The 26316-nt window shown below is 39.5% G+C and overlaps 1 protein-coding gene across 1 annotated transcript in view; it reads left to right on the plus strand.

Moving 5' to 3' along the window:
• Positions 1-26316, plus strand: part of LOC114664900 (tether containing UBX domain for GLUT4) — a 233585-nt gene that overhangs the window by 103225 nt on the left and 104044 nt on the right. Inside the window, exon 4 of the mRNA XM_028819213.2 lies at positions 12857-12923. Within this exon, the coding sequence (XP_028675046.2) occupies positions 12857-12923 (67 nt within the window). The remainder of the gene's footprint in view (positions 1-12856; positions 12924-26316) is intronic.

Raw genomic sequence — 26316 nt, forward strand, 5'->3', positions numbered from 1 at the left:
TACATCCAGTTTTTTGGAGCCTCGTCACACCTGCCATAAAGTTCTCTACACTGAACATACACCTGGGGACCCCTTACTGCGAGGGAGCAGCACTACCGTGCATGTGTAATACCTGCTTTAATGCATTTCATCATGAAAATGATATCAAGTATTTATCTTAGCATTCTAAATTTTCAGAAAGCAGGAATATCATGAAGTGAATGGATTCTGTATGGTGATCGCTTAAGAAGCGTAGTGATTAACCACTGGGTCGGGGAACGTAACACAAAGCATTTAATGTGCTGCATTAATTTATGACGGGGTAAATTAAGTAATTGATTAAACATTGATTTTAGGAAGAAGTTTAGTTTACGACATTCTACATTAATTATGAAGTAAACTATGAGAATAAAGTGGAAATGTTGACTTTGTTCTCGACATATAGTTTGTTTTTTTCTTCCCAGTATAGCTTAGCTTGAAGCAAGGTCCATATTAATGCAGTTTGCCTAAGTGATGGTTCAGCTGGTAAAGATGTCATCACCAAGTTGCACTTGTTGTATTTTATTTTAACTTGGTGAATACTGTGTAATGCACCTGGGCTTGAAGTCTTGAAGTAATAGTGCAACTATCAGTAATAATACTATTATTTATTTTATTGTTATTATTTATTAGTTTAAATATTATGCAGTTTAATGATGATAAAGTTGTTTAAAAAGTCACTTTAACGTGTCAGTGGACAGAGATTGTTAACATTAACAGAAAGTGTAGTTGGTTTACAAAAAATATTTACTATTTATTCCTTTTCTAAGACATATTCGGTGCAATACAATTTTTGACAAGCACTTCTGGATATTTTACTATGTCTAAATGCCTCTTTGTATGGTTGAAAATATGTTGTCAAAATTATAGTTTGTTTTTGCAAAATTTGTTCAATAAAAAGGTTCTATATTTTGACTGCATCTGTCATGCAATGTGATACCTTCTCCATTAGTGCCACCCCCCTTGAAAACTATCACTTTATGGGGCAATGCAAAACTGTATTAATACTTGTGTGCACATTAAAATGTTTTTTTTTGTACAATGTACAATACTCTTGACAGTGGAATAGGTTATTCTTAGCCAGTAATTGCAGTGGAAAATGTGGTTAACATCCACTCATACATGGGGAAAAAAAATAGCGTTGAATACCATGAAACCGGGATAATTTAGAAAAATACCGTGATATAGAGTTTTGGTCATACAGCACTACATCCTTTGTCCAGATGTGAGTTGGGCCAGCTGAGGAGGTAAAGAATGGCATCATCCACACCCCCCTTCTGTCAATGGGCAAACTGCATGGAGGCTAGTGTGTGATTCACCTGTGGTCTGAGGAGATGAAGTAGCCACTGCTCCAGGGTCTTCATGATACGGGATGTTAAGGCCACAGGCCTGAAGTCATTGAGTTCACTGGATCTTACTTTCCTGGGAACCAGGTTAAGACATGAGGTCTTCCACAGTGTCAGGACCTTCCCCAGTCGCAGGCTCAGAATGAAGATGAAGAGAAGCAGAGGGGCTGTTAGCACCTTCTGATCTGCTATTATGCTGGTTTGGGGGAAAGGGCTGCATGATCTATGCTGGCAGCTTGGGGGATAAGTGGGTGAACAGCTGTGAGAGAAGGGGTGTTGTCAGATGTGTTCCTGGCAGGAGCAGGGCAGTTGAACTGGTTTTAGAAGAACTTGAAATTATTTGCTCTCTTCTCATAGTCCTCTGGTAAACAACTGTTACTTTTCTTATAGCCTGTGATGATATTCATACCATCCCACACATCCATGATGTTATTTTGCTGCAACTTGTACTCTACCCTTTTCTTATAGGACTCCTTAGCCTCTCTTAGTCTAACCTTAAGATCCTTCTGTTCATTTCTCAGCTCTGCCTGGTCCTTGTTTATGAATGCACTCTTCTTCTTGTTAAGAAGGCCCTTAACAATACTGGTAATCTGGTGGTTATTATTAGCAAAACACCGTACAGTTTTAAGAGGAACAGAAGTATCCATACAGAAGTTCAGATAGTCTGTCACACAGATCATAATCCCCTCTGTATCCTCTCCATGTGGTTCCTGCTGAACACTCCAGTCAGTAGACTCAAAACAGTCCTCAAGGGCATTTTCATCTTTAGGAGAACATTTCCTGAAGGAGCAGGTAGTTATGGGTTGTCTTTGAACTAGAGGCTTCTATTGCGGCTGTCGATAAACAAGGTTCTAGTCAGATTTACCCAGTGGGGAGAGGGAAGTGGCCTGGTAAGCATCCCTCCCATTCGCTTAACAATAGAATCCCTGAAGCCTACAAAAAAGCTCATAATCCCCGGCCAACTTAAATTCCTTCAAACCTCTCCATTAGTGTCTTACAGTACACCCCTCACATTTTTGTAAATATTTTATTCTATCTTTTCATGGGACAGCACTGAAGATATGACACTTTGATCCAATGTAAAGTAGTCAGTGTGCAGCTTGTATAACAGTGTAAATTTGCTGCCCACTCAAAATAACTCAACACACAGCCATGAATGTCTAAACCGCTGGCAACAAAAGTGAGTACACCCCTAAGTGAAAATTGTCCAAATTGTGCCCAAAGTGTCAATATTTTGTGTGGCCAGCCACCATTATTTTCCAGCACTGCCTTAACTGTCTTGGGCATGGAGTTCACACGAGCTTCACAGGTTGCCACTCCTCCATGACGACATCACTGAGCTGGTGGATGTTAGAGACCTTGCGCTCCTCCTCCTTCCCCACAGATGCTCAGTAGGGTTTAGGTCTGGAGACGTGCTTGGCCAGTCCAGCACCTTTACCCTCAGTTTCTTTAGCAAGGAAGTGGTTGTCTTGGAGGTGTGTTTGGGGTTGTTATCATGTTCAGTTTCCGAAGGGAGGGGATCATGTTCTGCTTCGGTATGTCACAGTACATGTTGGCATTCATGGTTCCCTCAATGAACTGTAGCTCCCCAGTGCCGGCAGCACTCATGCAGTCCCAAACCATGACACTCCCACCACCATGCTTGACTGTAGGCAAGGAACACTTGTCTTTGTACTCCTCACCTGGTTGCCGCTACACACGCTTGACACCATCTGAACCAAATAAGTTTATCTTGGTCTCATCAGACCACAGGACATGATTCCAGTAATCCATGTCCTTAGTCTGCTTGTCTTCAGCAACCTGTTTGCAGGCTTTTTTGTGCATCATCTTTAGAAAAGGCTTCCTTCTGGGATGACAGCCATGCAGACCAATTTGATGCAGTGTGTGGCGGGCGTATGGTCTGACCACTGACAGGCTGACCCCCCACCCCTTCAACCTCTGCAGCAGTGCTGGCAGCACTTATACGTCTATTTTCAAAAGACAACTTCTGGATATGACGCTGAGTACGTGCACTCATCTTCTTTGGTCGACCATGGCGAGGCGTGTTCTGAGTGGAACCTGTCCTGTTAAACCGCTGTATGGTCTTGGCCACTGCTGCAGCTCAGTTTCAGGGTGTTGGCAATCTTCTTATAGTCTAGGCCATCTTTATGTAGAGCAACAATTCTTGTTTTCAGATCCTCAGAGAGTCCTTTGCCATGAGGTGCCATGTTGAACTTCCAGTGACCAGTATGAGAGTGTGAGAGCGATAACACCAAATTTAACACACCTGCTCCCCATTCACACCTGAGACCTTATAACACTAACGAGTCACATGACACCGGGGGAGGGAAAATGGCTAATTGAGCACAATTTGGACATTTTTCACTTAGGGGGTGTACTCACTTTTGTTGCCAGCGGTTTAGACATTAATGGCTGTGTGTTGAGTTATTTTGAGGGGACTGCAAATTTACACTGTTATACAAGCTGTACATTGACTTCTTTACATTGTATCAAAGTGTCATATCTTCAGTGTTGTCCCATGAAAAGATATAATAAAATATTTACAAAAATGTGAGGGGTGCACTCACTTTTGTGAGATACTGTACAAGCAGCCTGCTATCCCATCCCCCATCGACACAGCTCAAGTTGCAAAGACGTTTCTCAGAGCTCAGGTGTGTTTTTCTGGGTGTGAGGTGCCTGCCTGGAATTGTAGAGGGTAAATAATATCATTTGGAATGCATACATTTCCATTGTGTTCCATGTCTTCAACAATCTATGTAAATGTAGGATGACAGGAAATTCGAGGCAGGAATGTTGAGCACATACCTAAACCAGAAATGTTTTTCTTGTTTTTAGTAATAATTGACAAAATGTAGAAATGAAGTGTATAAAAGTGTGAAGACTGAAGTCCAAATATCAAACAAACAGTTTCAAGAAAGGTACAAGAATAACAAAACAAGTGTGTTTTTGTTCAAGAATATAACCGAAGGAAAAAAAAGTTGGGTTAGGGTACAAGGTAGATATGTCACTTGGTTAGTGCAGCGGTAACAACCGCTGTCTGTTCTAATCAAGAAGTTGCGAGTTCCTTTCCCAGGTCCACCAATTATGATTCTGAGTACTGAGCTGGTATTTTTATTACTATTATATGATAAAAACATACTTTTGATTTGAATCTGATTTGAGCCAGTTCAGATTTATGGAACTTGTAAGTTTTTTTTTTTTTTTCTCTTTTCAGTTTTATTCTCTCAGTCACGTTCACGCAAACCCACAGCTCTCTTCCCCAAGATCTAATGACGTTAGTTTTAAAATAAAGAAATGGTGTAACAAACCACCTCTTTAACACTAGAATTACCAGAGCCTACGAAAAAACTCGTAGATCCGGCCTACCTTAAATCGCTTCTTAAATCAGTTCACACCTCTCCACCAGCGTCTCTTGTCCTCTAAATGTACTGATAAAAAACAAGCTGCCAGCAGCCGGCTATTCCATCTCCCCACTGACATAGAACGTGCGCGAACTTTTCCCAGCTCATGCCTTGATTGATTATCTGGGAGTGAAGTGGAGTTTTGGAGTGGAAATAATAGATTATTTGGAACACACGCATTTCATGTGTGTTCCGTTTCTACAGTAATCTGTGTAAACACATTGTTAAAACAGAAACTTTTTCATATTTTAGTAATAAATGTTACAAAATGTAGTAGGCATAAACTATAGTATGTGTAAAGCCTGAGTTCCAAAGATCAAATAAACACTTTCACAAAAGCTTCAAGGATGATAAACCAGTTTCTGTGGCGTAGCGCGCTAAGATTTGCCTCTTAGAGCGCAGCAACTTTGCTGTGCCTCACAGACCTGAGTTCGATTCCCCACTGGGGATAAAGTGTTGCTTTTTTTTTTCTTTTTTAACCTCAAACGGACATAAAATTTATAAATTGGTATGCACTGTCAGTTAATGAGATCGTTATATTTTCATGTGGGATGCTCCTTTTAAAATATTTTTTAACAATTGAGACTGCAATTAACATGAACAACTGTCCTTATAACTTATTTTTAAGATCCATAACACACAGACAGACAGAGCACTGCGTAATAGAGAGACAGACAGGCAGAGATATATAAATAAACAGGGAATTCACATGTACTGAAAGAAAAAAAAAAGATCAACATGTGCGTTGTTCCTCCTGCACTGAATAAGCTCATGTGCTCTAACATCACCCCTCCCCCCATCTGACTCTCTAAGTAACAGCACAAGTACAGACGCAAACCAAGTGTAATCAAGAATTCCGGTTTGATCCCCACTCACTCCTATATTTGCCGTTTTCAGTAGTAAGCTGCTCTTTTTGTTAATATTATACAGTACACACATGCACTTCGTGGTATGTCATTGCCCACTATTTTACACTGTTAAAACCAAACAGTTCATCAGACATAGAATTGCTGAACACAAAAGAAACATTAGAACCTTAGACACTTGAACACCCCATTTAGAGACATTTCATTACTCCATGATATAATCGATGAAGGTATGCGAATGAATATAATGTTGCATCAGTGCCACAATGTTTTCTCTCCTCCCCCAGACATCCTCTGCTCCTGTTGGGGGTCACGCTCCCATTGTGCTCCCCTATGATGTTTGTCTATTCTTTAATCAAGATCTAACTGCATACTGAGCTCGTTTTACTTCTGAAAGAGACATGTTTGTTTGAAGTGTTTGAATAAAGTTCCTGTCTGTACAATCTCCTGTGTTTCTGTGCAATTCTGTGACCCAGGCGTGACAAGTGGTACCAGAAATGGTTGCACAGATGGATCATCAAGATGATGTAAATGTTCTGGGTCTGGCTAAGGGCTCTATGGTTTGCCAATGGAAACTGGATCTGGATCGCCCTGTTCGTGCTCAGTTGCAAGATTTAATTCATCTCGTTCACAGCTGGTTTGAGGGGCACTTGATCGAGTGGATTGTGGAGAAAGTAGCCAGTGATGTGGTACTGGCGGGGATTCCTGAAGTTCTCCACAATTAGTTTTTTTGTCATGATGTTGACTCGTTCTCCTCCTTCGACAAACGATTGGAAGGCTCCCAGGGTGCTTGGAGACAGGGTGGTGCATTTACTTCACCAGGGGCACACTAACAACCTGCTTGAGATCGTTGCAGTGAACAGCGGGCTCAGGGCCCTGAACATCCAGTTTCCTCAGAAAGACAATCCCGGGCTCCCATTGTTGCTGATGTGACCACATCTGGAGAGGCTCCTGGTCATAGACGGTGACGTGCATATTTCCGTAGTGGTGCCGAGCACAGATGTTTCCGGTTTGATCAGGTTGGACACCTCACCAGAGAATGTCGCCTCTTCCCTGCTTGGTTCTTGGAGGTCGGCTTAGCCGAGGTGTGTTGCTCCCATGTTCCTTCCACTTCACTGAAAAAGGACCGCTTAATGATCTCCATGATGTTAGCGGGCCGCTAGATCCCTGCCTTGTTGGATTCAGGTAGTGACCTTTGTATTGTCAGACGTGACTGCCTCGGCAGTATGTCCACATGTAGCCCTGAGATTGTGAACATACGCTGTGTACATGGGGATGTTAAGGACTATGAGTCTGTGCTGCTTCTATTAAAATATAAGGGTCGGAACTTTAAAGTTTGGACTGCCATTTCGGATTCCTGTCCATGGCCCTTGTAGATTGGCAGGGGGAACGCCCTATTCCCTAGGCTCTTAGCAGAGTTTGGAGCACCAGCCCTAGAGCCCCCTGTTATCATGAGCGAAGGAGAGGAACTGGTGGCTGTCGGAGAAGGCTCCGTGAATTCAAACCTGGTGATTGTGTTTTGATACTGATTCCATCTGACCCACACAAATTCCTATCGAAATGGCAGGGCCCTGACATTATTGATGAGCATATGGGGCCGGTGAATTACAAGGTTAGAATACCGGGCCGGCGCAAACCATTCCAGATTTTACATGTTAATCTCTTGAAGGAGTGGCATTACCGGCAGGGGGTTTACACTTCCTTGGCTGCTGTCTCTCAGACCGATGTTGCCATTGGTGATGATTTGACTGACTCGCAAAAGACAGAGTTGTTATCTTTAATTGAATGGAACACTGCTGTTTTTTCAGACTTGCCATCCGTGACTAACCTTGCAGAACATAAAATCACTACTGAACCCGGTGTTAGGGTACAGATGCGCCTGTTTCAGATCCCGGAAAGCGCGACGGAATATTGTGTGTGAGGAAGTCAAACAGATGCTGGCATTAGGTGTAATTTGTGAAAGTAAAAGTGACTGGTGCAGTCTGGTCGTATTAGTCCCAAAACAAGACGGTTCGGTTCGCTTCTGTATCGATTTCAGGCGCATGAATAAGGTGTCTAAATTTGATGCTTATCCAATGCCCCGTGTTGATGAGCTGTTGGAAAAACTGGGTCAGGCGACCTGTATCTCCACGCTAGATCTCACGAAAGGTTACTGGCAGGTGCCTCTTGAGGCTAGCAGTTGTGAGAAAACAGCATTTGTGACTCCTGACAGACTTTATGAATTTACTAGACTCCCATTTGGTCTTCATCACGCGCCTCTAATTTTCCAGCATATGATGTTATCAGATCTTGCGTCCTCATTCCGAATATTCCGGGGTATACCTCGATGATGTTGTGATTTTCAGCAATGACTGCCAAATGAATTTAGAATATCTTCAGGCTGTCTTTGAAAGCTTGAGACAGGCTGGCTTGACAGCTAACCCTAAGAAGTGTAAGTTGGATATGTCTGAGACTCATTATCTGGGTTATTCAATTGGCAATTTAGAAAACAGGGAAATGCTTGCTTACCCATGTTCAGAAATGCAGAAACAAGTTTGTGCTTTTCTGGGGCTTGCCGGTTATTATTGAAGATTCATCCCTGACATTGCAAATAGGGCTGCTCCTCTTTCTGATCTTACTAGAGGTAGAATGAACTGCCCTGTTTTATGGACAGAAGTTTGTGAACGTTCCTTTTGTGATTTGAAAACTGCTTTGTCTACTTTTCTGATTTTGCGGAATCCCGATTTCTTTAAGGATTTTTTTCTACAGACGGACGCAAGTGCATTTGGTTTAGGCACCGTCCTGTCTCAGGTTTTTGATGGGGAAGAGCACCCTATCACTTTTTTGAGTACAAAATTACTTCCAAGGGAATGCAATTATTTGACTATTGAGAAAGAATGTTTGGCCATTAAATGGGCTGTGGAAGCGCTTTATTACTTATGGGGTCGAAATTTCACATTAGTGACTGATCACGCTCCACTTCAATGTTTATACTGTCAGAAAGATACAAACTCATCTCAAGAGATGCTTTTTGAGCTTGCAACCTTATAGTTTTACTGTCAGGCATCGACCTTACAACCTGATGGTTTTTACTGTCAGGCATCCACCTGGCTCTGAGCACGTTAATGCTGATGTTCTGTCACGCCTGTTTGAACCTCGTTTGGAGTGTCGCTTAATTCACGGAAATGTGAATAAAGCTGACGGAGGGGGTGTGAGCAGGGGGCCTGAACACACCCCTTGCAGACACAGACGCTCCTAAAAAAAAAAAACCTCTTAAAAACACTGATAGACTACCTTCGCATTGCTCCCTTACTTGCTGGGCTTACTTGCGGCTCCTCTGTCACGTGATATGTTTCTCGCGCGACAGTACACATACTTAAAAGACTGAACAGCACCTGTCCTTTTGGGCTGATTGCTTTGTTTCTCTCTCCCCCAGACATCCTCTGTTCCTGTTGTGGGTCTCGCTCCCATTGTGCTGCTCTACGATGTTTGCCTATTCTTTTAAACGAGAACTAACTGCATACTAATCTCATTTTACTTCTGAAAGAGACATGTTTGTTTGAAGTGTTTGAATAAAGTTCCTGTCTCTACAATCTCCTGTGTTTCTGTGCAATTCTGTGACCCAAGCATGACAAGGCAGGGGGGCTGAACACCTCTCTAGAAGACACGGACGCTCCTCATAAAACCCCTCTTTAAAAATGCACATAGACTACCTTCACATTGCTCTCTTACTTGCTGGGCTTACATACGGCTGCTCTGTCAAGTGATATTTCTTCTGCGACGGTACGCATACTTAAAAGCCTGATCAGCACCTGTCCTTGTTGGCTGATTGCTTAGTTTCTTTCTCCTCCCCCAGACATCCTCTGCTTCTGTTGGGGGTCCCGCTCCCGTTGTGCTCCCCTATGATGTTTGTCTATTCTTTAATCGAGATCTAACTGCATACTGAGCTCATTTTACTTCTGAAAGAGACATGTTTGTTTGACGTGTTTGAATAAAGTTCCTGTCTCTACAGTCTCCTGTGTATCTGTGCAATTCTGCATGACAATACGTAATGAACAATGTGAGTATTCAGTGTTTTAGTTTTAAGAGTGAGTAATATATCTCTTTCACAATTTTAAGGTCTCTGTTACATTGGCCGGACAGGAATTCTCTGCACTGTTGGACTCTGGTAACAACCTCTACGTAGTCTGCCATTACTTTCTCCAGCAGACTCCTTAAAAGACCACAGACAAAGTGAACATCCGCTGCGTCCATGAGGACATTAAAACATACGAGACTATATTCCTTCCTCTCAAATTTAAAGGGAAGACCTTTAAGGTTTGGACGGCCATATCAGACACCTCACCTTGGCCACTCCTAGTAGGAAAAAGGAATGCCCTCTACCCATGGGTCTTGGCCACCTGCAGAGTGCTTTCCCCCACAGTGGATAGAGAGGGTCTCGCCGCAGACAATGTCAGTCAAGGAACCAGGTTTGAAATTGAACCGGAGTTGTCCAGTAAGGTAGGGGACGAATCTTCGAGTGAAGACCCGGGACAGCTGGCAAACTTTTCTATGCCGTCACGTGCACCAACAGCCTCCCCAGACAAGATACTCCATATGGACCTGGATGACAATGAAGTAGCAGTGGGAGGTGAGTGTGATTCTGCATCAAACATGGAGGAAGCAGAGACTGCCATCCAGACGGAGTTTGCTCGTCCACAACGAGCCGATAACAAGTTGGATTTTGCATTCAGACAACCCCACATTGCAAATGACTCTTATTATCTGGAGAGAGAGGATCTGAATTTTAAAACTCCGCATTTTTTACTTAAGGATGTTTTTTTGTATCAGTTGATTTCTGATTGCATGGGTGATGTGGGTGACGGACATATTGAGCAGTTGGTAGTACCAAGTGAGCATAGGGAGAAGGTTTTAAAAACTGCTCACAGTCATGTTTTAGGGGGTCACCTTGGTGCGAAAAGAATATTTCAGAATGCTTTTATTGGGTGAATATGGGCCTGGGATGTGGAGCAATTTTGTAAGGCCTGTCCTGACTGTCAAATAGTTTCCGCTCACAGACCCGTCAGGGCACCCCTTGTACCGATTCTTATTTTAAATGGCCCCTTTGAGAGGGTGTGATTAGATATTGTTGGCCCACTTCCCAGGAGTAAAAGTGGCTTTCAGCATATGCTTGTGTTAATCGATTACACCACAACATCCCCAAAAGTAGCCGTGCTGTGGCGGGCCGATGCCCAAACTATTGCAAAAGCACTCTCGGATATGTTCACATGTATTGGTATCCTTCACAACATGCTGATCAGGGTGCACACTTTATGTCTCTTGTCATGAGGCAGCTGTGTGAAAGTTTTAGAATTAAGACAAATGGCCTGACTGAACGGTTTAATAAAACCCTGAAGCAGATGATTTGGCAGGTGACCTATGATGATCCAGCCTCCTGGGATATGGTAATGCCTTTCCTTCTGTTTGTTGTCCAGGAGGCCCTGCAAGTGTCTATTGGGATGAACCCTTTTGAACTATTATTTGGCCACCGACCACGCAGGGTGATAGATACTTTTCGGGAAGAATGGATGGGGGCTTGCGACACAAAACCCGTGGATGTAGGTTTGTTGACCGAGTTGTTCAGCTGCAAGAGCAGATTGCCAGATTGTCCTCTATTGCGGTAGAACATCAGCAGCACAAGCAGAAGGCACAAAAACGTAATTATGACAAGACGAGTAAACTCCACGAGTTTAAGAAAAGGGATCATGTGCTCGTGTTGATTCCGTCTGATCCATGTAAATTTTGGGGCGAATGCTGAGGGCCGACAGTGATAGAAGAGTGTATGTCCCCAATGAAGTATAAAGTCAGAGTTCCTGGGCAACGGAAACCCGTACAAATTTTGCACGTTAATCTTTTAAAGGAGTGGCACGACTGTCAGAAATTCCTGCTCATGTCCACAGTGGTCCATCAGACCGCCATTGGGGTTGATGTAACTGACACCCAGAAAGTGGAATTACTATCCCTGATCAAGGGGAACTCGGAAGTCTTTTCGGCAGTGCCAGGCTGGACGAAAATTGCAGAAGATAAGATTGTCAGTCTGGCCGGTGTGACTATACAGGTGCCCCCATATTGCCTACCAGATGCAACAAAGAAAGTGATACCTGAGGAAGTCCGCCAGATGCTCCAATTGGGCAAAACCCAATTTCGCCATTCCACGTACATGGATGCCTATTCCCCCCCCCCCCCCCCCCCAAATGGAATGACATGCTGAAGAGCATCCTGAAGTGCGATCGCCATGTCAGAGGAAGATTTCTTATCCGTTGCAGGCTCAGTGCGCTGCAGCGGCTCGCCATACAAGATAATCTGAGCTGATCATGGTCGTGCTATAAGCACCTGTCATCGATGGGTGATGCAAGGAACATTATAAATGCAGGGAACTGTATTACTTGGCCACTAACCTGGACACGACCCTGCCTGACTGCTGTGTCTGTGTATAGGAACCATGCTGTTGCTGTTTCAAGCTGAATAAAGCTGGTTTTGCTAACTATATATATTTTTTGTTGATAGGTTGTTTTTTTCTGTACTCAGTGATTCATTGAATCTTTATATTTTTAATAGTTCAGTGTATTTAATTGTGTTAATTTTCCTGCTTATTTTTTATTGTGGATTGACTAGCAGTAAGCAGGTTAATTTGTATTCTTTGTAAATTTCTTGGTAATATTTTTCCAAACACAGTCACTCCCAAGAAATTTTAATCTGCTTGCCCTGTTCACAACATCCCTTCCAATGTAGATGGGAGTGTGGTCTGACTTATAGCAATGAGACATAGATTTTTCAAAGTATGTTTTGTTGACAGTAAGGGTTTGATTGTTGTCTGAGTACTGCTGTGTCATTAGGTAAACATCTGCTCTGTGAGCATTTAGAGGACCTTGAATTTTTTTTTTGTCTTAATTATTTTCTAATATTTTTTACATTTATTAACAATGTCTACTTAAAAAGTCTGTCATTATAAAACTAGTTAAATTGTATAATCATGCTCATTGGTTAAGAAATAACCTAATGTCATAATTGTTGCTCAATTATTGTTTTATAGAAGAGGAAACAGGTTAACTTTTCTGAGAAAACCATTTTTTGTGTAACGGCAGACTCTGTTCTTTTGAATGTGTTTTGTGAGACTGAAGGTTGTTTTTATTGTAGTACTTTGAATTTAGATGTTAATCACTTATGTATTAATCTTTTAATGACTGTTTTTCTCTTTTTGTATCAGATTATAGTTAGAGTGCAGTTCCCTGACAGGCATGTTTTACAAGGATTCTTTCGTCCACTTGAAACAGGTAAGATTTTTTTGGACACAATATACCACTAGAAAAGTTCCTTTTGCTGTGCTTAAAAAAATCTGCAAGTATCATTTAGCCATGTATAAAAGAACCAGAACCAGAAGCATGTATATATTGCAGGTTTAAGTTTTAATGTGCCCAATTGTTCACTGGTATACAGTGATTTTGGTGCCAACGATGTCTGAACGGGTTTTATATTAGGTTTATGGTGCTGATTAAGAATATGACTTTGGTTTTGCCAGGTTGGCTCTAGTTTCTGAGATATTTAATAGTTAATTAATTAACGCAACATGTTTGAAAAGCATTCAGAATTGCAAGAATATTTTTATTTTAGTTACAACTAGTAAGTTGGGATTAATAAATTATCTATCTATCTATCTATCTATCTATCTATCTATCTATCTATCTATCTATCTATCTATCTATCTATCTATCTATCTATCTATCTATCTATCTATCTATCTATCTATCTATCTAAGTAAACAGTCTAACATCATACAAAAAAGAAATTAAAAATATCTAACAGTGACAGGAAAAAAGTTATGTATGATTTGATTAATTAATACAATATTAATTAGTTATTAATTGTTATTAATGTCAGTGCTTCAAAAAACGCTATTTATGCGATATCCTTTTATGTGTGTCATCAGGTTCCTCACTGAAGTCTCCAAGGTTATCTGGAAATCTGTTTAAATAGCTATGGAGATAGTGCATCTTTATGCTCATATTAACTCACAAATTTCTGAAGTTAGCAAGCATATCTTGCACTAGTTCTTCATAATTGTCTGCTCTGTGATTACCCAAGTAGTTCTTCACAACAGAGACAAAACTCTTCCAGGCCGAAGCCTCAGTGTCATTCATGCATTTGGTAAAATTGGAGTCGTTCATGAGTTTACGAATCTGAGGACCATCAAAGATTCCAGCTTTTAGTTTTTCCATGCTCATGCTACAAATTTACTTGAAGCAATTACCCGTTTTGTCCAAAGCCCTAACAAATTCATCAATCCTAGCTTAATATGAAGCGGTGGGAGAATGATTTTGTTATTGTCCACCAGCGGCTTGTTGATGATATTCGCAGCGCCAACAATCATTTCTTCCCTTGTTGGCCATGACACTTTTGTCCAATGATCTTGCTTTGCCCTGCTATCCCAGAGGCACATGAAGCATGGGTATTTTGTGTATCCAGATTGCTGTCCAAGCAAGAAGTTCACCATCTTCAGATCAACACAAATCGACCACTGATGTTCATGATAACGGATTTTCTGTAATACGATTTTTACATTTTCATATTCTTCTTTAAGTTTTGTTGTGTGAACAATGGGAAGAGATGCATAACGGTTACCTTGTGCAAGAGAACACTTTTCAAGCTTCTAATGGAGCTGTCTATAAAAAGCCGCCAGTCTTCTGGTCGATATTCTGTTAGTCCCATTTGAAGTACAATTCCTGGGATATCATTGCAGTATACAAGTTCTGCCTCTTGGTTGAAATATGGGAGAAGTCTCTCTTCTCTTGTCCAATAGGCTGTAATTTTAACTTCCGCCTTTATAAGATTTCGTTCATTAAGTCTGGACGCTAAAAGTTCAGATGCTTGCTTGGACAGATGTAAGTCTTGAATCAGGTCATTGAGTTCTTTTTGGCTTAATGGTTGAGACGTCAAAGAGCTTTCCTCAGATTCACTTCCACTGCTACTACCTGCCATAAACTCCAATACCTGCCTCTGTTCAGAGTCTAACAGTGGCTGGTTTGGTAGTCTGGTAAACACTGGTATGGGAACGTCATTGCCATGTGGAATAGGTCGTCTTGCTGATTCCAAATCAGGATAATCCCACCGAGCTTTCTTGTAACGATTAAAGCCTTTAATCTTTACAACACAAAAATAACAATCGTCATAGTGGTTTTTTGGTTTTCTCCATACCATTGGCACACCAAAGTTTAAACTTTTTCTTTCACCTTTTGTCCACTGCCGTAGATGCTCCACACATGTTTTGCAAACCATATGTGGAGCCCAAGACTTATCCTGGTCTCCAAGCTGTACTCCAAAATAAGCCAGGTATACTCGATGCACAAAGTCTGTGATATTTCTACTTTGTTTTTCAACCATGCACTCCCCACAGATGTAGCAGAATACATCAGGATTGTTGATGCAGGCTCTTCTTGATGAAGTCATAATTTTTACATGTATTTATATACTTATTAAGACAGAACTTTTTGGGTATAAACCAAGACTGGGTTGACAAACTTATACTGTAGCCGACTTCTTTCCTCTGCAAATTCACAGTTGAATTCTGGCTTCAAAAAGTCGCTTTTATAGCATTGTAGGCCTACAAATTGAAATATAAAATAATTATATGGGATATTTCATTACCTAAGACACTGTTAAAGAGTCAAAAGACAGACCAATTGCAATTGCATTTGTTACCACACACAAGTCGCATTGGGGGAATGCATTATTTTCATGGATGTCAATTATCTCAAAAACTAGAACCAATTCAGCAAAAGTAATGTGATTTTTTAATTCAGCACCCTCAAAATACCCTAAATCCATTCAAAAAACCTTGTCACCTGGAAAAAATTTTTTTTTGTAGACCTGTGATTAAATTCTCTGAATGTATTAAGCTTTCAAAGAAAATAAAAACATTCTTCCAGTCTGTATAGATTTCTTCATCATTTAACCATCTAGTCTTCAGAAAGCAGTCTTAGCACTCCAGCAATACATCATTAATATAAACAAATGACTGTGTGTGGTAAAGTACAATAAAGCTATTGCTCTGTTGATTACACATTCACTTCTATGTCTCATTCCAGTTCCAGAATGATTAATTTGATCAGTGTTTTATTGATGTGAAGTGCCACCACAGGACACTAAGCAGAGATACAGAATGGAGAAAATATTTTTAAAGATAATTAAAATTCCTTACACTGCCTCACCACCAACACCTTGCCTTGTAAATAAATGATCTCTTGTTCGGACGCAACAGCACACATTAAAGTATTGAGATTGCATTTTCATTTAGAGGACTTGAAATACATCAAACACATTTTTTTATCCAAGTTTTTTCCTAATCTCAGTCATCAGAAGTCATACACCCAAATAATAGACTTGCAGTAGTTTATGAACAATATAGTAAATGTGGATATTTTTTCTTACAGTCAGCATTGAGTACTATGATTTATGCTTTAAATTGCTTTACAGTAATTTCTGCTTTATTTGCACATGCATCTTTTAAATAAGTATTTTACTAAAATCAGGATGTTATATGAGATAAAAAAACATTATTTAAAGTACAAAATACTGTACAGTGTGTTCATGTATATGTTGCACCGCAGTCCTGGGGAATGTTATTTTGTACAATTGGATGCTCCAATACTATGTATGGGTGGTATGACAATAAAGACACTTAACTTGTTACTGAGAGGAAACAAAACAGGAGATATGAAATGTGTGGCACAATGGAATAAAAAGAACAATTTCAAAGCAAATACATTGCAACTAGTCATTTTTTGTGTAACAGTTCTAACTAAAACATTACAGGTCAAAACACAAGGAAATGAGAAGCAGAGTTAAACTCTGTGAGATGTAATTTACCAGTTTGTAAGTAGTGAGAGTATTTACTTGATTTACAGTTTTAAGTAATGTTTCCAAAAATATTTGATGTAGTCATTCTGTAACTCCAGCAAATGGAGTTTAGCAGGCAGGGTAAAAGATGTGTTGATTTTCCTACAATGACTAAAGTGGGTTAAGACTCTTCTTCTAATGATGTGCTACTTTTCCTGGGCTGTTTTTTCAGCATTAAATCCCAAGAAAAGTGTTTCATACATCACCAGTTTAGGTGTAAGCATGCTTCTTAGGTAAAGATTTTTAGCCTTGTGCAGACTATGGTTTGAGGTTCAGTGTACCAGGTTTAATTTGAATTTTAGCAAAGAATGCAGGTGTGCTATTTAAAATCATTTCAGGTCTGTATTCATAGAATATTGAAAAATCTTCTGCAGATTCTAAAGAGAACGTGGTACATGTATTATTAATCAGATTTTTTGATAACTTATGATTGCTAGTGAGTTTTTCTATAATCTGCATGGCACTGAGTCTAAGAGACAAATAACAAATTTCACTTTTAGAAAGTGTGTATTTCAATTGCTAATTTAAATTGTCTAACACAGAGAAAGAGAGAGTAAATGCAACACAGTCAACATTTGAACATAATTGAATTTAAACCCAGAATTATGCATTTGTGTTGCAGTACATTCACTACGAAATATATAAAGTCAGATTTTATATATGTTAATGTTAATTTACATCACATTGTTACTATACATTTAAGAATCTTTGAGGTTTTTGGTGAACACAATGGAGTCACAATGTTGCAGTTTGCAATATACAGGAATAAATACTATAAATGTCCATATTTAAAGTGTGTCTATTTTTCTTCTAACAATGTTTTTTCTTTCCTGATTACTCCTGGTATTACTCTATAAGAGAGATGGTGACAGAGTTGTGCAGTAAATACAATGAAATGTTCAGAGCACATAGTGAAGCCTACTCATATTGTGTGTCTGTTTAAACTTGCAGTGAAGTACAGTAAAACCTTGATTATCCATCGGGGTCGGGACCAAGGCCATGATGGATAAGAGAAAAGATGGATAACAGAATAGCTACTTTAAAAATGACACACAGTAGATTAGTTTAGCGATTAGTCATATTTATTTACAAAAAAAAAAAAACTACTAACACAATATAATATAGTATTAACAATATTAATGATATAATACTATAACGACCAGTGAAATAAGCAAATACAGCTCAGAGGTACTGGATTTTTCTACATTTTACTTGGAGTTTCGTTCCGTAACAAACAGTACCCTGTCTTATACACCGTTCTCTGGGTTACAGAGCTTCCCAAAACAATAAAAGAAAGCTTTCCCTCCCAATAATTATCTCCTGCCTCTCACATTCTATATTTTTCTATACCACAAACACTCCTGCTTATTGTCTCCTGACTCCCTAATCAAAACTTCCTTCCGCCGCACCTTCTTTCCTAACTTCCTTCCTTTCTCCTAATTTCTCCTGTCACTCATCTCCTAAGGGGCGTGTCTGCCCGTCACCCAATCTTGTCACTTACACAGAAGTCCACATTTTTTGCTCCCGCACAGCGCATCACAAGCTGCCTGCACATCACCATATATTAACAGAACATAATGTTCTGCACTGTAATTTTCTTTTTATATTAACATTAATACATAATAACATCTTCAGTGGTTACCATTTTCAACACATTTTTCAATTTTGTCAGTATCACACTTTATACCGTTCACTTTTGTTCTTCCTTCTTCGTAAATTGAAGCAATACTTGAAGCACTTTTGCTGTTTTTATAAATGTTTAATAATTTCAATTTTCTGTGACAATTCCAACACCACACACATATGTATATTGGTCATAACAATGTATAGTAGTTTAATTATAACAAAAGAGAAAAGCTACGAAATGCTATTAAAGCTGAAGGTATGTAACTTGACACTGTGATTTCAAAATGCGGTGTGACACATGGTGGTGAGGGAAAAGACTATGTGCTAGCTAAAGGGAGAGTTGTTCCAATGTGCATAGCTTGCAGCGTATAGTACAGCAGTAGTAATAGATAGATGCTGGTGTGCGCAGTGGGTTTTTTTGTTTTTTTTGTTTTTTTTTTGACGAAACAGTTAATGGAGACTGAAGGTTAATTGAGTGAGGGCTAATTGAGGTTTTACAGTAGTTAGTTTGCTTTCTTAATTTTGTGTGTGTTTTTTTAATATATGTCAACTGTGAACTTTGTAAAGTAGAGACACACTTGCCATTATCCAACTTCATTTTTTTTAATCCATTGTTTCATATTGTCACAGTTTATAACAGTATGTATTTGAAACATTCATTAAACGTTTATGACAAATAATAGTTAAAATAGTTTCCTCTTGTTAGAGAGTCATGTTCATTTCTGTACATCAGAGTGCACAAGACGCTATAGTGTTATTCACGCAATTTATAGCAAGATCTGTGATATAAAATCTTGTAGTCTCTTCTCCACTGTATAATGTTCATACAAAAAACACACACACTTAGCATATTACAGTCAGTTTTTTTGGCAAATGCAGCATACATTGCAATTGCTCATTTATTGCAAATGGATCATTATTATTTAAAAGGCCATTTTAATTCTACATGCTTTCTTAAATGTGTTATGTTATATTTAATTTGTATGTAAAATATGCGGAGCAAGGTCTTTTCGGTAATTTATGAACAATAGTGAGACTAAACTTATTTGAAGTTTACCCTCTAACTTGAAAATTAAAATAAAGATAATAAAAACTGTTATGAAAGAGTTTTGTTAATACATTACAGGTCAGCATTTTACAGTGCGGTATCAGCTATGTTATATGGGTTGGAGACGGTGGCACTGGCTAGAAAGCAGTAGACAGAGCTGGAGATAGCAGAGTTAAAGATGCTAAGATTTGCATTGAGTGTAACAAGGATGGATAGGATTAGAAACGAGTACATTAGAGGGTCAGCTCAAGTTGGACGGTTGGGAGACAAAGTCATAGACACGTGAATGCGTTGGTTTGGATGTGTGCAGAGGAGAGATGCTGAGTATATTGGGATAAGGATGCTTAGGATAGAGCTGCCAGGGAAGAGGAAAAGAGGAAGGCCTAAGAGAAGGTTTATGGATGTGATGGGTGTAGCAGAACAAGATAAAGAGGACAGAAAGATATGAAAAAAGATGATCTGCTGTGGTAACTCCTAACGGGAGCAGCTGAAAGAAGAAGAAGGTCAAAGCTGGCCAACAAAATCCTTAGTATAGGACACAGGGCCATCTTCTGCAACTGGAGTTTGGACTTCCTAATCAACAGACCTTAGCATGTGCTGATTAGCAGTATCAATATTCTCCTCACTGACTCTCCAGATAGGCACTACATGGGGAAGTGTGCTAATTTCTGTACATTGTTTACTTCTGGCTACGTGGCAGACACAGCTCTAACTTCATCATTAAATTTGCTGATGACACCACCATCACAGGCCTGCTCAACAATGGATATCTACCTGTTGTCTAATTGGCGCTAGGACAATAGCCTCACCTTTATTATCAGCAAAACCAACAAGCTATTCATAGACTTAAGAGGGCAAACCACACTGGCACCTACATTGGAGATGATGCTGTCAAATGGGTGAGCAGCTTTAGCTTTCTTAGAGTGACGCTAAACTGAAGAACTGAAGTGGGCACAACACACTTGTATGCTTGTTATAAAGGTTCACCAGTACCTCTACTTCCTTGGAAATCTTATTGCAGTTCAGATTTCACCATCAGGTGCACAACAGAGTCCATCCTTACTGACCATGTCATAACCTTGTACTGTACCTGCTTAGCACAATATTGTAAAGCACTGCAGAAGGTTGTGAAAACATTATCAAATGTTACCAGTGCCCAGTTGCCTTCTATTCATAATACATAAAGACACAGCTATTAAGAATGACTGAGGAATAGTGCATGATTTTGTGGTGTGCTTGCTGCAGCACACTACACAAAATCGTACCATTTAGAAACTTAGTCATGTGACAGCACTACCTAATAAAACAACCAGGAGAAGCAGTGAAAGCTTAAAGTGGTATTAGGAACATTTGCAGTTCTTACTAGAAAAGTAAGGAGTAATTTTGAACAAGGATCAGTGACAATCTTTTTCCACCTAGAATTTATTTTTTCCACCAGAATTTAATTTGCACACTTATTTACAGTCATTTTTACTGATTTTAAACTTTTATTGTACTCTAGTTTATGCACATCATTTGTGTTTCTCAGGCTTGCATCCACATGGCAAAACCCTTTTTGGTAGTAAATAATAAAAGCAGTAATACCACAATGTACTTCAGTGTTCTTTTTAAGATGCTCAAAAAATGAGCTTATTCTCATGATTGCATTATTTCTCAAAAGTATTGCATTATCTCTGTTATTTCTAGCTTGCCACATATATCTTTATACACTTGCGAACTGAACAAAAGTTACACATTTATTCATATATGTGCAGAGAATTAACTTTTAATCTGTCCAGTTTAAGGTCACAGGAAGTGATTTTCAATGCAATGCTGTGTGCAAGGCAGGAAGCAACCATGGTGGACAGCACTCTAGTCCTTTTCAGGGCATAATTGCTCACTCAAGGAGAGGAGCCTGTGAAGCATGCAACTCTTTATCAGAAACCTGTAAAGAAACATAAAAGTAAAATCAGTTCATTTTTAAGACAGTTACTTAATGTAAACACTATTTTAATACAGGTAATCTGGTAGTGCTGCACCTAGTGTTTGTATCTCACATCTTTGGGGGCTCAGACTGAATACTTAACCTTAAAAATGTTGATGTGTTTGCATGGATGGATTGTGATACGTGAGCATGTCCAGGGTAAGGGCACCATCCTACATTGAAGGACTAAACATATTTTAGCAATTGAGAATTATTATTGAGACATTTCCAGTATTCAGTCTTTGAAACAACTCATCTCTACAGTTAATCAAACTTACTCATATCAATCAGTCCACAAATACCTGGGAAGAATTTGCAGACTCCATGGAGACCTTAACCAACCTAGTAATCAAACCTAGCAATCCACCCTATGCTAAAATTTAACCTGATTAAAATTAAATGTACACCTAGAACGTCTGTTCAGTTGTAGTCACTTAATTGCATGTAACATGCATACTAAATCTCTCTTACTAGATGTAACTAGATATGTGGTTCCATGCATATATCTTTGTGAAATAACCCTTTTTTCCCTTCAGTTTATTTCAATTTAATAGTAAAATAACCTAGAGGTCCTCATTGTGAATTTTTGATCATGGTTCTTCTCTAAGTTTAATTCTAACTTCAAGGCAAGGTAGTATACTTACTCCAGAGAGTGGCGATGTGTTGCTTAGCACAAGAAAGTAAGAATTTCCCTACATTCTGTACCTGTGACAGTTAAAGTCATGCTGTGTGGCTAAATTCAGTTTTTTTTTTTTTTTTTTTAAATGCATACATAAAGGAGTAACGTGACTTTGTATTCTGCTTGATGCTAAAGGAATAGGCTTTGTCCATATCTCTTTGTGGTGGACATAAATGGCTCCAATGATGGTGGATTAAAGGAAAAAAAAATACTGGATTAAAATATTCATGATTGTTATAAACTGAACCAATAAAAGTGCATTAAAACAAAACATTAACCGCAGTGGGTCCATTTTTACCCAGGTTCAGACATGGTGGGCAGGCAGTTAAGTCAGCATGGGAACAAGGCAGTGTTCCTGGAGACCTCAAAAATGTTCTCACCACTCTGAGTGTTTGGCCTATCGAGGAATTTCCCACTTGTCTACTGTGGGAAAAATTCTTGCTCAAATTCTGCTTGATCGATTGATACCTATAGCTGAATTTATTCTAACCGAGTCCTAGTGTGGATACCGGGCCAATAAAGGCACAATTGATCCAATATTCACTATTCGAAAAGTCTTGTGAACAGCACCAGCCTCTCAGAATGCTCTTTTACGACATCATAAAGGCATTTGATTCGGTTCCTCGTGAAGTGCTGTGGAAGGTTCTCCGACACTTTGGCTGATGTCCACACTTTGTTCGGATGGTAACATCCCTCCATGCCCCCTCATTTTTGATCAGCGTGGAAGTTAAACAGGGCTGTGTCCTTGCACTGACTGCCTTTAGCATCTATCTCTCTGCTGTGATATCCACCATCCCTGACCCATGTCTAGGAGTCACAATATGCTAAGGTCTTGATGGCAGTCTCTTTAATTTACGCAAATTAAGTGTTTAAAGCAGGACAAGTCTGACAATAGTGGTCGTGGTATGATATGCTGATGACGATGGAGTTATGAACAGTGACCCTCAAGAGCTCTTTGTATCCGCTTACTCCTGGGCAGCCTCTTCCTGGGCCCCATATCAAGGTTAGTGGCACAGATATCGAAGTAGTGAGGTAAGTCTGCCACCTGGAAAGTGTCCTCAACTCAGAGGCCACATGCATGGATGAGATCACCAATATGCTTTAAGCAGCAAGCGTGGTACTAAGCAAGCTGCACCATAGTGTTCCTGAACCATTCACTCACCAGGAAAACCAAGGTGGCAGTCTACAATGCATTGGTTTTGAGCACACTCTTGTACAAGAGTGAGACATAGACCTTGTAACAAGACATTAGACTACTTGAGCATTTCCAACAACAGAAACTTTGAATGATCCTTGGTATTTGATGGCTGCATCGAATAACCAACAATGCAGTCCTTGAGAAAGCCAACTGTGCCATCAGAGTTTCAGATCTTCTCTCATCAGCTGCACTGGCTTTGCCATGTCAATGTGCTCCTTGACATCCACATCCCGAAGCAAGTACTCTATGGAGAACTTGCAAGTGGAACATGAAACACTCGCGCTCCAAAACGGAGATTCAAAGGTCAATTGAAGCACATTCTCTGCAATTTTGGCATTCCACTCAGGAACTGGAGAATGGTCGCTTCCGATAGATTAGAGTGGGTGAAAGCAAAGTCAAGTTATTTGGCAGGCTGTCAACGAGCGGAAAAGAGAGCACCACTAACCTTTTCACTGACATGGATCCAGTTCCATTCATTCATTGAATATGCAGCTGGAGCCTCGCTTCCATAATTGGCTTGACAACATGATGAGAAAAATCATCATCAGGTCTGAAGGAGAGGAAGAAATCCTCGCACCGAAGAATGCCAATGAGCAGCTATGGATTGAATGGGTGTTAACTCATAAACCGTGTGAAGATGGGCAAAAAAGTCTATGCTACAACTAAATAATAATAACAACAATAATAATAATAATGATAATAAAACCAAACTGGCACAGCATAGAGACATAGACATAGACATTGACAAAGTAAAGTAAATTAAATGATCAACACAAAAATCTGGTCTGCATCTCTTGGATTTGACTACATTGCTAAAGGCTGATTTAATTCAAAGTATAAGCATCTTTTAAATGGATTTACATTAAAACTTGCATTAAAACTCTTGCAAATTCCTCCCTCTGTTGTTCACTCTTTGAATTGATTACACTCTACAGTTGATCCTGGCACACCATAAAAGTTGTGCATACTCGATATCTCACTATAAAAAAAATTTGAACGTGAAGGAATGATTAGATAGTGAGATTGTCGTCTTTGTATACTTTTGTACGGATATGGTAAATGTTTAACTCTAATGAGTATACTTTGATTTTATTGAATTTTATAATTATGTTAGGCTTATCAGTTTCACTCTAGAGACCTACATTTAATTTACATGTCTATGTATGCTGCGTGTTAAGATTATGATCACTGTAAATTATCGGTTAGCTGGCATGTTAAATAAAGAACTACTCCTTACATTTCCCAAACCCTTTTATCCTAAGTAGGGTCATGGAGAAGCTGGAGCCTATCCCAGCATGCATTGGGCACAAGGCTGACACAATCCCTGGACAGGTTGCTTGCTAGCTGCAAGTTTTCTGTGCATGTGTTTTATATACAGAAATTCAGAAGCCTGAAGTTGAAATGGATTAGTTAACAAAACATTAACTTGAAATAAATCCAGTTTTGAAAATAAAAACTATTCTTGGAAGCACGAGATTCTCTATAGTTTACATACCTGACTAGAATGTAATTTATTCTTGAGTTATTTACACTTCCACGTGTTACATACTCTCGTTCTCTGCGAAGGGACCACATACTGTTCTTATGCCTTAACTACTCAAGTGTAGTAAACTTTGAGAATTAGTAAACTAAATTACATTCTATTTTTCTGTGGTTCCCAAACTACATCCTGGTGAAGCTCAAACAATGTTTCAAGCACAGACCTCTTCACACCAAGTCCCAAACACATATGTGTAGTGTTGTTACTTACCAGTTTGAGATTGATGGAATCTGTCTAGATCTTCCCACTAATGCAACTAAAGCCACCCCCCCAATAATGCAGTGAATGTGACTTGCCTAATGCACAGACACATACACACATTCAGAGTTGAACTGTCCCCCAACAGTTAATCTAATTAGGAGGCTGATCTTACATTTGCTTTACTGCGCACAAGGTGAACATTAGAAAGCTTCCTTTAAATTATGAAATTTTACTTTTCAGGAAACACGTCAAAAATCAAGATTTTAAATTTTTATAAGGAGACTGAATCTTTATTACAATAGTGAAAACAGATTTATGTTACATGTACAGTGGAACCTCGGTTAACGAATGCACTACTTAACGAACAAATTGGTTAAGAAACTTTTATTTTGAACAATGTTTGTCTTGGTTAACGACCGAAATTTGGATAACGAACGCAAGCACAGACCAGTTTTTGTGCGTTCGTGCTCATTTGTGCTTTGACGCACTTGCTGTAAACATTGCTTTTCTGAGTTGTGTTCACTAACGTTACTTTTGTTATTTTTTCAGTTTCAATGTTATTTTTAATTACATATTTACTCGTTATGGCACCTAAGAAAGAGAAACGTGTTAGTGATAGTGGCAGTAGGAAACGTGTTAGTGTAGCAGTAAAGAAAGAAATTATAGCAAAACATAAGAATGACTTTCGTTTTTCTGACATCGCAAAGGTATACAATATGGTGAAATTGACTATCTGTACAATTCTAAAGAACAAAGAGGCATTTAAGGCGGCTGAAGTGGCTACAGGAGTGACTGCGTTAACGAAACAAAGGTCTAAAGTGCTAGATGAAGTGGAAAAAACTGCTGTTAATTTGGATAAATGAAAAGCAGCTGGCTGGAGATAGTGTTAGCGAAGCAATAATTTGTGAAAAAGCTAAGCAGTTACACAGTGATTTGTTGACCAAAACACCCAGTGCAAGTGCCGACGAGCAAGACTTTAAAGCGAGTAGAGGGTGGTTTGATAATTTTTGCCGGCAAAGTGAAATCCTTGTGTTATAAGGCACAGGGAGGCTGCAAGTGCAAATGAAACAGCAGCAAAAACATTTCTGGATCAGTTCGCGGAGTTTGTTGAAAGTGAAGGCTACATCTCGCATCAAGTGTTTAATTGCCACGACACAGGGTTATTCTGGAATAAAATGCCCAGAAGAACCTACATCACCCAAGAGGAGAAGGCACTACCTGGATACAAGCCTCTGAAAGACAGGCTTACACTATTATTTTGCGCTAATGCAAGTGGTGACTTTAAGGTCAAGCTACTTTTAGTCTACCATGCTGAAAATCCCCACATCTTTAAGCGCAATAATGTGATAAAGTCTAAACTGCCTCTACAATGGAGGGCAAATAGCAAGGCATGGGTAACTCGGATCTTATTTATGGATTGGCTGACAGAAGTGTTTGCCCCCAAGTGTCAAAAATTATCTTCAGGAAAGGGATCTTCCTATTAGATGTCTTCTCTTACTGGATAATGCTCTTGCGCATC

The sequence above is a fragment of the Erpetoichthys calabaricus genome, chromosome 14 (assembly GCF_900747795.2).
Source record: "Erpetoichthys calabaricus chromosome 14, fErpCal1.3, whole genome shotgun sequence".
Taxonomy (NCBI): domain Eukaryota; kingdom Metazoa; phylum Chordata; class Cladistia; order Polypteriformes; family Polypteridae; genus Erpetoichthys; species Erpetoichthys calabaricus.